At 42.0% G+C, this 12,051-nt stretch overlaps 2 protein-coding genes across 2 annotated transcripts in view; one reads left to right on the top strand and one right to left on the bottom strand.

Moving 5' to 3' along the window:
• LOC121913994 (transcription factor IIIB 90 kDa subunit-like) overlaps positions 1–12,051 on the top strand; it is a 125,359-nt gene that overhangs the window by 21,949 nt on the left and 91,359 nt on the right. The window contains exon 6 of the mRNA XM_042436895.1: positions 5,092–5,164. Coding sequence (XP_042292829.1) covers positions 5,092–5,164 — 73 coding nt within the window. The remainder of the gene's footprint in view (positions 1–5,091; positions 5,165–12,051) is intronic.
• LOC121913995 (BTB/POZ domain-containing protein 6-B) lies at positions 6,696–11,094 on the bottom strand. The gene is made up of 4 exons (XM_042436897.1): positions 10,238–11,094; positions 9,424–9,514; positions 9,041–9,159; positions 6,696–8,342 (listed from the first exon to the last, which is right to left on the bottom strand). Exons 1-4 carry the CDS (start codon positions 10,645–10,647, stop codon positions 7,310–7,312), a joined length of 1,653 nt encoding a protein of 550 aa, XP_042292831.1. The 5' UTR covers positions 10,648–11,094; the 3' UTR covers positions 6,696–7,309.

Here is a 12,051-nt window from a genome sequence, read left to right as displayed (position 1 = left end):
AAATTGAAGGAATTTAGATTCAATAAGTGGATCTGATGCTGGATTCAAATCAAGAAAATGAACACTGGCCCTATTGATGGCTAACTTTAACATCAAGGAGCTACCAAAACCCCTTTATAAAGAATTTTATAGGTTTTTATAAACAAGCCTAGTTTTGAAACCTCAAATTGCAGAATACATTCAGAAGAGGAAAAAGCAGAGTATGTTGGCACTTCATTGTAGTTCCCCAACTTTAATCTTAAATAACAGGCAATGTTAGATAGCTGCCAGGTCCAGATCAGTCAAATATTCTATACTGGCAGCATCAAACACTTCTGGGTTCCTTCACCATCTTCTTCTTTTCATTTCATGCTCTGCAGCTAAAGACTTGCAGACCTGTTGACAGCAGCTGTTTGGCTCCGTGGTTTCTGCCTTCAGAACTTGTTGATGTTCACTAATTTTGTTTGAGTTCCTCTCAGTCATACGAGTCCCTTCAGGAATCCTTTAATTGAAAGCTGTTCCCGTCGAAGCCTCGATCGCCGCGACCACCTGTTGAGACGCAGCCGCGAAGTATCGAGTAACCGCACAGTGTTTTTGGTCGTAAAGCGTTTGGAGTTGACCTTTTTGACCCGGAAAGTTTCACTTAGCGCTGCAGTGGAAAGAGGATTATATTCTCCTCAGGTTTCACCAACGAACACCTCGTCTGCCGACACTCTGTCAGTCACAATGATCCTAATATCATGCTCAGACCAAAGAAGGAAGGTTTTCAGAAAAATTATGTCAGATTTGGTCATTTGTGCGTTAACAATACCTTTCTTTGCTGCATGAATATGTAAAGATACTAGTCAAACTTTTATACAAACTGGTAACAATATGTATAGTAAATTTAGTAATAAATCAATAATAATGGAATACTCCCAGTTCTTAATATGTCATACAGGACATATCTGCATGAATGAAGCCATATAAGCTTTCACAGTTAAAGGATCATTGCAGTATTTTACAGCTTGTTTCTTACTTGTATAGTTGGTCATCATTTATATCAGTTATAACGTTGTACTCACCATAATTCCTGAGATTACAGCGTCTCCCTGAGTTTAGAATAATATGCACGATAAACTCCAGTTGGAAACACGACGTTCAAAACATATTTCTTGAAGAATGAATAGTTTTAAACAGTCAAGCTTTCTGTTTCGTGCCTCTCGGGTCGGATCTTACTGTGCTGTAAATTGGAAAGGAATTACATGTTTTTTTACAACGTAACAACTTCCATTTTGGCGAGGTCTGTCTTGTTTTAGTAAATTATGTATCTCAAGAAACAATCTGGTTGAATAAAGGTTAGAAAAACAAAACAAAACTACAAAGTCTGGTGAGAAAGGAAACACGAGCAGAATGATCAGACATACAAGCAAACAGTTCACCCAGATTATTTCAACCACTTTATTTGGAGGTAAAACTAATAGTGAGCGCAACTGAAATGTTTGTAATAGTCCTTCATCGTACAGCAAACCTGTAGACGCAGAGCTACGGTAAAAACAGAAGGTCAGGACGTCTGGCTGTAAACTGATAGATGTCACTATGTAACGGACAGTTTGAGTAATAACTTTACCGTCACCTAACCTGGAGGTTTGTTTACAGCCTGTTTGATCATCTGACTGCTCTGATCATCTTTTTCAGATCTCCACTATTAACTTTGCGAGTATTGATAAGAATATTGCCAAAACTAAGCCCCAAGCTTAGATTGAAAGTTCAGTCTTGACCTTCTTCCTTTGACAATCATCACAAGGTCCATTTAGTAGCTTTAAATATACATTACATTCATCTGGAGGAGCTGGTGAGGAGCTTTTGATTGTATCACACAATCAAAAGCTTGCTCAGAATTGCAGTTACTAAAATTTTAGTTTTTTTATAAATATGAAAGCTCCGGAAAGGCCACTAAATGGACCGTGTGGCGAGATCGTTCTGTCAACTGTTGTTTGTAAAAGGTCAAGAATGAACGTTCAAATCCAAACTTTTAAGCGAACGTGGATGAGAAGCTCTTTAAAGTGCTCAGAAAAATGGATCTCATCACAAGGTGTAAATGTCGACACCTTTTTATAACAGCATATACAAAAAGTCCTTAAAGTGCTCAGAAAAACTACAAAACTAAAAATCTATAATCCCATAACAACAGGGCAAACTCCATCTGTTGAGGAACATCATGTGATACAATTGAAAGCTCCAGAAAGGCCACTAAATGGACCCTGTGGCAAGACTGTTTTTTCAACTGCTGTTTGTAAAAGGTCAAGAATGAACGTTCAAATCCAAACTTTTAAGCCAACGTGGATGAGAAGCTCTTGAAGTGCTCAGAAAAATGGATCCCATCACAAGGTCTATTTAACAGCGGTTCTGGAGCTTTTGATCATATCTCATGATCTTCATCAGTTTTTATAACAGCATATACAAAAAGTCCTTTAAAGTGCTCAGAAAAACTACAAAACTAAAAATCTATAATCCCATAACAACAGGGGAAACTCCATCTGTTGAGGAAGATCATGTGATACAATCGAAAGCTCCAGAAAGGCTACTAAACAGACATTGTGGTGAGATTTTTTTTTTTTTTTTTTGTGGTGGACTCACGTTGTAATGAACCATGTAATTACAACCGTGAATAATCAACATGCTTGTCTCAGCTGTAACCACACAGCTCCTCACCATCCTGTTTCCTCCTCCACAACCATTTCTGCTTTTGTGTATAAATTCCTTGCTGGAATCCACTTCTCAGAATAGCAAGCGGGGAGCATCTGCGTCCCTGCCTGACTCCAGAGGGGGGCTGAGAGCGAGAGTCCGTCTGTCTACTCTGGTCACCCTTGAAAAAAAACACCACCTCCTCCCCACCCTGGAGGTCTTGAGAGTCCGTCTGAAGGAATGACGGAGTTCTAACCCGAGTTCACGACCTGATCCCGCAGCTTTCTCCGCCTCCCGCCTCAGCTTCTGACCTCGGAGCACCACCGCAACTTAATTCTGTGCTGTAATGCTGTTAATGGGAGAAGAAAATGATAGATGTGCTGCCTCGTGGCTTTTGTTATTCGACAGTATCCGTCGTTGGATCCTTTCAGATAGAGCCGGGGGTGGATCGGAGGGAGTGGGGGGGGGGGGGCAGAATTTATTGCCGTACCTTCTGGAGATGTTGTGGGTAAAAACACAATGAAACATCTGTGATGGGAGGTGCCAGCGTGATAACCCCGATGACACACTCGCCCTCATCTGCCGCCCACAGCTCTGCTTTTCCTGCAGCAAACCAGGTTTCTAGTTTGTTGCTGCTCAGCCTAGTTTAACTGCACATGGGGGACTTCACATCAGATCCTGTTCCAGAGATTCAGAAATATACAGTTTGATATGGAAAGTTTTCATTCCATATTTGTCAAATTTATTTATTTAGACAGTGTATTGAAATGTCTAAATACTGGTGCCAATTTAATGATGAAAGATATGAAAATGGTACCTTTCTGATTGAAGTATGTTTGGATGACAGGAAACACCTGGAGACGCTTCAGTTGGCATCTTAACCCCTCAATATCTTATTTTGAAGGACATAAACACATTTTTAAATCCTATTTTGTTCATTCAACAGTTTGTTTATTCAAGCAGACACACACAGAACTCGCCTGCCAAAATACTATAAAATTGGCCAGAGCTGCAACTAACTGATTTTCATTATCTTTTAATCTGATAATGATTTTCTCAGTTAATCACTTAATTAATTGTGAAAAATGTCCTCATAATTTCCCAGACCCTGCAGCGGCATCATCGGATGACTTTTGTTTTTTTAAAATCTGACAATCAGCCCAATAATATTCAATTTATTTATCATATAAGACAAAAGAAAAGCAGCAAATCTTCACATCTGAGAAGCTGGAATCTGCTATTTTTGCTTTTGAAACGATTAAATAGTGAAATGGTTGGTCGGTTGATTGTTTCAGCCCTAAAATTGGCAAAGTTATGGACTTGAAGAGGAGGAAACATTGGTTTAAAGACATTTGCAGCAACTTTCAGTACTTGCAAGATTCTCAAAAACAGTACTTGATACTCAGCTATAATCAAGTTTGCACCTCATGCTTGTTAGTCAAAATTTCAATACATCAGTTATGGAACCTGAAACGTCTACTTTCATGTTAGTGAAGTTTTTGGGATGGATAACAACTTCAGTAATGAACCATAAGGCTGTTATTTCACATTTATCAGTTGTTTCTGTTGCTCATTTTTTAATGAAGCTCTTTTTTCCTCAAATCTTTCAGAACAAATCATCAAAATGACCCTTTGTCTCCTTTCAGAAATCTCTTTTTTTTCGTGCTGATGTTTTTCGGAGAAACAATTGCCGGTGCAGATGTCTGTGAAAGGTCGTCCTTTTGATGATAAAAAATTGTAGCGCGTAGATCAGTCATGCCCTCAGCTCAGATACAGGAACGTTACCAGGTCACCTAAAAATAAAAAAAAGCCTGAGGCAAAATCTTCACAGATACTACACAGCGAAAACAGTGAAAATGTCATATTTTTCTGATTCCGACGGTAAAAGAAATGTCAGTGCAGAGAGCCGTAACTATCTGCACTTGTGTGCACTGGTCAGACCTGTTACTTCAGGGAAAGATAAGATAAAACCTGCAGGTAGAGAAAGTGCACATGCTGATAGTTTGATTAGAAGTTAATTGACTGAGCTTTGAGTTGGAGAGACGTTTGGGGAAAATCCCTTCAAATGGCACCAGAGTTCAGTTTTTGGGTCGATTATGTAACCACAACACTTAACCTGACAGCGACGCGACAGCCTTATTTCATATCCTAATAGTCTCTCTTTCTCTCAAACACAGCCATTATCCTCAGTCATATCCCTTCTGTTAGCCATAAACGGTCTAAATCTCAGACTGATGCTCGAGCTCTACTGTAATAAGTGGCTGTGAATGGGTTTAATGGCTCCTGGAAGCATCAGACTCACTTAAGGAGCATACAGGATCATGTAAAAAAAATCCAGATCCAGTTAGAAAATTAGACTTAACTGGCAGCGTGAGGTTCAGACACATGATTTTTATCTTTGCTACACATCTTTTTTTTTTTTTTGTGATTTGCTCTTCTCCGCAGGTGAACGTTTACATCTTGGGAAGAACTTTTCTCGTCCTGGCCAGAGAACTGTGCATCAACGCCCCGGCTATAGGTACTGACCTCGTCTTCACCCTGTTCTACATTTTGTTGAATTAAGACCTTAAAATTGTCAATTAGCTGCTGCCATGTGCCGTTTGACAGAAGCCTTTTTATGTAGATGAAGAAAACCATCTAAAAATAATTCTTTTGATGACAAGATTAGTCATTTAGTCAATAAACCACCAGGAAAAAAAAGTTTAGAAGAAGAAGGCTGTTTCCAAGAATGTCTGACTAACAGCCCAAAACCAAATTCAATTTACAGTGATATAAAAAGGTTAGAAGCATCATACTTGACAGGCTGGAACCAGATAATTTTTGTCATTTATACTCTATAAATGACTTGCAGGGTCCTCCAGGGATTTAGTATCGCACTACCATAAGTAGTAAGTAAGTAGTAAGTTTGAGGCAGATTTTAAAACAAACAGTCAAAGTCGAAGCAGCAGTGTCTGAGATATTCTGACTTTTTAAGTTCCTAGTATAGGTCAAGCTCTAAAAACACTGGATCCTACATTTCCCATATTGCAACTGGATAGTGTTTTTTTTGTTAAACCCTCCCTGCCTGGTAAACACTCACATCTTATAGGGCTAAATATAGCGACATATAGCGCTGGTATTGAATCAATATCCTGTACTAGCAGACAGGCTGAGCTGGGAAAGAAAAGGTTGGATCCATGAGTCACAAATATTCTTGATTAACCCGTTAAGATCATGAGTTTTTGACTCTTTTACAGGGTGTGTTGGATTTAAAATGTTCTTGGAAAGTTAACAAAAGTAGAATTTCAGATATACCTTTCACCTCAATCTTGAATTAATAAGACTTATCCCAAGAGGGAGGAACTCAAGTCACAATCATTTAGTTTGGACCCACTTTTCTCAATTATATGCTGCAAGCATGGAAGCATTATGAGAGGATGAGCCCCTGTGCACAGACATGTACAAGGTCCCCTCTCTTATGCACCAAAGAACAAACCTGCTCCACTCACAGGCATTTTGCATCTTTATCCAAGGTGTGTTGCAGGTAAAAACTAACTCTGAAGTTATACTGTTGATTTAAACTATTTTCTTAATGCTGGAGATGCAGAAAGGCTGTCTAAATCATATCCAAACGTTCCTGCCATAACAGATACTCCTCTCCAGAAATATTCTACAAAATATTAGCCATTCTGCTGTCAAACATAGTGAGATTGCTAATTTTAATGTTGACTTATTGTTACTAAAATCTGCACTGTGCAGCTGTATAATAGAAGCAGCATATATGAAGTAAACTTGTGTGGGTCATCCCTACTCTTAACTGAAGCACTGTGACTTTCCAACAAGTAATCTAACTTGAAACAGAAGTTCTTGACTAGGGGCCTCTTGACCCTTCGGACCCCTGGGTCTGTGCCCGGTAGGTGCTTTCAGTAATCCATTCATGGAACCAAATAACTCAAGTGTTTTCATGAACAAAAGATGTAGTTCACTCTGGTGTAACCAGAGGGCGCTGCTGTCCCTCGGATCCCCATTCCCTCATCCCCCCAGCACCATAATGATGTGACGTCTGTGGCTTCAATCACATTATAACCTTTATGTTTTTTTCCATCAGGTGTATAAGCATTCTTGTACAGAACACATCTGGTCTTTAACAGCATCAAGCCGTTAACAGTTAAATTGTATTTTACAAAAGACAACGTTTCTGAGGCCATCCTCTGAAGTGCAAAACAACTCTGTTTTTGACAAGATTTCTACTTTTTTTTTTTTGCATTTAGAATCATAACACTACATAAAGTTTTGCTCCTTGTGTAATGTCGCTGCTCGGACTATAGTAACAACATCGTATATAGACTTGCAATTACACAATTTGAAGCAGTCCCTACTTGTTCCAGTTGTGGAGCTCAGCTTGATACATAACCACAAATCACTGTATTAATGTTGTTTCTACAGCAGCCACAGCCCTTAAACACAGGCATCAGAGCAAATAACGTTAACCAAGTATTTAAATAAAAAAAAAATGTTAAATTAAATAAGATAAAACAACAGCTCCTTTTGCTTTTAAAATAGTCTCTCAAAGAACTAACCAGGCCATTTAGTGTGACATTACTCAAGTGTCTTTAATGCTACATTACTTTGAAGGCTGGGAGGCGAGGCTAAACCTAATTTTCCATCAGCAGTCCAGAGCAGCTTATGCATAGAACACAAGCTCGGGGATCTGTCCTCCCTGTACTCCGGTCCCGTTGGTGCTGTCAGAGGAGCACTGGAATTGAAATGTCACCTTCCCACACTGCACCTCCGTCATGCCTTCCTGGCCGAAATAGCTCAGTTCATTCCCATCCAGCACAGCGCTGACTGTGTAGAAGGCGTCCTGCTCCACCTGAACAGGGTGCTCGAACCACACCGGAAACGTACTGCTCGACCCGTCTGACACAAACTTTGTCAGGTTCTGAGCCAGGGTCACCCCTTGTCTCTTCAGTTCGATTTTGACGCTGTACTCGGCCTTGCCGCCGCTCGACCCGTACAGCCCCAGACCAGCGATAAAGATCCTTTTGTCCACCGCGAATTGAATGCTGTCACACCGGCCGCGGTAGCGCCACTGATTGCTCCGGTAGGCAGAGGACTGGAAGCGGTGGCACCTCTGAGGCGCCAAGCCCTGCCTCGCGGTCAGAGGGAAGTCCAGTGTGGGCTTTTTAGCCGCCGTGTACCACAGGAACACATTGTGGGTCTCCTCCAGTGTCAGGATATCAGATTGCGCCGCCCCATTTGCAAACTCCTCCAGGCTCATGCTGGGGATGCGCACTAAGAACAGCGCCTTCCCCAAGACATCTCTTTTGTTGCGAGTGGTGGGCCCCAAACCTTGTCTCTTGCACTCTGCTGTGGCCCAGCTCATAACCGCCTCAAACACCACCACCTCCTTAGTGTTTAGGGTCTCCCTCCGCAGGATGATCTCCAGCGTCTGCAGGTCAATCTCGCAGAAGCCCTCGGAGCACAGGGCGAGCTCGGCCTGAGCATCAATCACCTCCCAGCAGCGCTGCGTCAGCTCAGGCTCCTCGAACAAGCGGCTCTGGGAGAGCAGCACGCAGGCATTCTTGGCCTCCAAGCTCGTTTCCAGGAAGTTGACGCAGGCCTTGGCCAGTGCAGGGACAATGTACTTCTTGGCAGCATACAGGGTGGCCAGCACCGTGTCTGCCTCCAGGTCAATCTCATCGCTATACATGTACCTGGGTGAAGGAAAATAACCTTTTAATCACAGTAGATTTACAGACGTCTAACTTTGTGCTACAGAGACAGATCAACCGCTTATATAATATGACGCCACATACTGAGACATGGCATTAGGACAATTAGTAACGTTGCAGATTTCTACCATACAAACTGTAAACATGTACGCTTAAGATCCTTGAAAAACTCCCAGAAGCGCTCATCTCTTTCTGTAGCTAATATTATTTCCACCGCATCACGAGTCCACGAGAAAAAAAAAAAGCAAAATGGAAATAACGATCAGCTTTTTTTCTTCCCAAAGAGGATTGTTTGATGACTTAACACGTTTTAACCTTTTTCTCAAAAGGCCCAGCATTCAGCGGTCCACGGTGCTGGCTTAGCTACTGCTAATGAACGAGCAACAAAGGCAGGTTATTTATAACTACTAGTCTGCATATATTCCCCTCTAAGAAAATTGTCAGGCCGTGGATGAGGAAAAGGGGGGGGAACGTTTCTAGTTGAACAAAGAGTACTGAGAAAACCAGCAATTACAGAGCACTGTGCTGCTGCCGCTGCCGCTGCTCTCTGGCGCTTCCAGCATTTTGGCATTCGCCTCTGCTTAGCTTTGGATGAGTAATAATATGCTTTGAAGTGACACTGACTGCGCTTGTCATCTCTCCTTCTGGTTGGCTGTGTGAGGGGATGGTGAGTGGCTTACTTCAGCAGAATTAGAAAAGCAGCAGGTTCCACATCTGGGATATGGATCTCAGACTCCTCCTCCGCCAGATCGCCATAAAACATGGCACAGAAGACCGAGCTTCCCACGGCCAGCACATACTGAGAGAGAGAGAGAGAGAGGGAGAGAGAGAGGCAGGGAAGGAGGAGCAGGCAGATGCGTCAGACACAAGCAACCACAATCACTCTTCTTTAAGTTCAATAAATGAGCAGCAGTAGTTCTTTTCAGTGGCAGCGGTGATAACTTCTCTACTCATTTGAAGATATGTTTACATTTAACAAAACATTACTTAGTTTTGATGCACCCAGCTTCACTCCTGCCTTCATCAATTTTCTCATAAATGGAAATATGTAAAATGCATTTACCTTGTGTGCTGGAACCCTCTGCGATCCCCCCAAAGGGCCGACAATAAAGTGGACATCAGCCATCAGCTCATTGTTAAACATCAAGGCATTCCTAAAAGCAGAGCAGGTTTCACGAATAAGCCTCAAGTATTGTATAACATCAATTCCTCCCACGCTGTTTTTGCCCAGAGACACGGGTTATTTAGGATGGAGCTACAGTAGTAGAATTGCAACCAATGATTATTTTACCAACAATCAATCTACTCATATTTTCTAGATTAATAGTTTGACCTATAAACTGTTAGCAAATTATGAAAAATGCCTTGTAACAAATTCCCAGAGCCCACGGTGACATTTTCAAATGTCTTGTTTTGTCAATAGTCCAAAACTTAAAGAGAATAAGTTTACTAGCATGTTAAGCTAGCAGAAAAGCAGAAAATATTCACATTTGGGAAGGTGGAATCTTGGTCATTTTGCTCAAAATCCAAGTTTTCTGTTTCTGTAAACTTCAATAATAGTAATGTAACTAAGTATGTGATGTAGGACTAGTTTTCTCCAAAATAATAGCTGTGAATAATTCTAACTGACCTTTATGCACTTTATAGTGCTTTTATCTCCCTTTCCAAGCACTGACAAATTAATACACTGAGTTATAATAGGTGTAATGCCCTGTCATTACTCGATAATGACATTAATGCACTTCATGGTCATGTTTATCTTCTCTAGCATAACCCTGCACGGACTTTTAGGAGTATTTCGCGCTTACATGTAAACTGTGCTTCAGTTTTACAGCAGGGTGAGGTGTGTAATGTGGTCCAGTGTATGTCGGGGTTACCTCTCTCTCAGTGTTGGGTGGCTGCACTGCCAGCTGGGTGGGTCTACGTTGTTGTTGTTGATGTTTTGCTGGGTGGTCGGGGTGGTCGCCGCGCTGCTGCTGCTAGCCTGGCTCACCTGCACCTCCTTGGTCTTCTCGGTGTCCGCTACCGTAGTGCCGTTGGCCAGGTTGGTGTTGTTGGTGTTGGCGGCGGGGTACAGCTCCGCAGCCATCTTCTCCTTCTCCTGCTTCTGTTGCTGCTTCTTTTTGCTCGTCAGGGACAGAGTCAGGATCTCATAACATACCGGCAGCCTGCCCGGGAGCTTGCCGACCTTCTTGGACTTTTTCAGTGTTTCTGGAAGTAGGAGCAGATAAGTCAAACACCTCATGATCCGGCCATGATGGAGCAACCTGCAGTCTGCCGTTGGCATCGGCACAAACAACCGGTCTTCTTCGTGTAGTATCCGGTGAACAGAGTCTGTATCGGGGCTTTTAGATGAACCAACTGTCGGGGAAGGGTGGAGGTGGAGGTGGAGGGGGGGTTCGCTCCGCGGAGGATTCACCTTCGTGTGCCTGAAATCCGGCTCCTAAAACGCCGCTTTAAAAACGGCGTCGACAGCGAAGTTTACACGACAACATCAAAATATCCGTCCAGGCCCGGTGGAGTCCGTTTCACTCCTCCCCTGTTTCCAACTTCGACCACTTTTCCACCGTTTCCTGGCGGTCACCTCATCCTCTCCGGACGGAGAAATGTCCACGAAGCGTCGCTTGTTTTCCCTTTTTCAGCTGAGTGGGTAATCCGGATAGTCGCAGCTGGTATTGAAGTCCTTCCTATTTTTTTCCCACCCCGCCTCTGCGTTAATCCTCACAGATATGTCTCCCTCTTTCCCCCGAACCGGCTGTCGACCGAGACGGAGCCAGCTACGATGTTCCGCTGCGGCCGTACAGATCCGAGGTAAATAGTCATTTGTCGGGAGTTTTTAAGGTCTGCTCTATTTTTTTCTGCTTTTTTTTTTTTTTCTCCGTCGTGATCTCCTCGGACGCCCAGGGCTCGCTGCGGACCAATCAGATTGACGCACCGCGCTGACGTCAGGAGGGCAGAACTCCGCAGAGTACGTCACCCGACAAACGGTCTCAACGGCTCCTCCTCCGCCCCGCTGATTACAGCTGCTGGTGAAATTAATACGAAATGCAGATAAAGTTTGATAAAATACGACCTTTCAACTCGGGATAGTAATGATGGGAAACATCTCTCAGACAAAAAGCAGAACCCAAATTAGGAAGAAGTATTTAGATCCTTCACTTACCAATGAAGTACCAATATAGCAAAAAATACTCCATTACAAGCAAAAATCCTGCATGGAAAATCATCCTTAAGTAAAAGTACATAAGCATGAGCAGCAAAATGTACTTAAAATATTCAAGTTTAATATGTAAAGTATATTTTGCTGCTAATATGCCTACATATGTAGTTAGATAGGATTTTTCATGTATGACTTTTACTTGTAATGAAGTATTTTTGCTGTATTGGCACTTTTTTAATTAAGTAAATGATCTGAATACTTTTTCTGCCACTGTTAAAATGTATCAAAAGTAAGAACTCATCATGCAGAATGACTACTTTCTGAGTTATTATCATTATTATTATTGTTGTTATTTATGCATTATTAGGCTGTGGTGGAGCCGAATAGGTATACGATGTTGTGCAGCATAATTTCTTGCAATGTATCCTATCTTTATAAGCTAATCATACGTAAAATCTTAATTTGCAAAGCTGTCAGCTAAATGTAGAGTAAAAAGTGCAATATTTTACTCCTAATTGTGTTGGAGTAGTA

The sequence above is a fragment of the Thunnus maccoyii genome, chromosome 16 (assembly GCF_910596095.1).
Source record: "Thunnus maccoyii chromosome 16, fThuMac1.1, whole genome shotgun sequence".
Lineage (NCBI taxonomy): Eukaryota > Metazoa > Chordata > Actinopteri > Scombriformes > Scombridae > Thunnus > Thunnus maccoyii.
Note: the sequence above shows the minus strand (reverse complement) of the source record. Positions and strands in the feature narration are given on the sequence as shown.

Bases quoted from the DNA above. Each gene is read 5' to 3' on its own strand.
- LOC121913995 (XM_042436897.1), bottom strand. From the start codon at position 10,647: ATGCCAACGGCAGACTGCAGGTTGCTCCATCATGGCCGGATCATGAGG. The intron at 9,160-9,423 runs GTAAATGCATTT...TCTCTCTCTCAG, and splicing joins AGAGGGTTCCAGCACACAAG to TATGTGCTGGCCGTGGGAAG. The intron at 8,343-9,040 runs GTAAGCCACTCA...TCCTTCACCCAG, and splicing joins GCTTTTCTAATTCTGCTGAA to GTACATGTATAGCGATGAGA.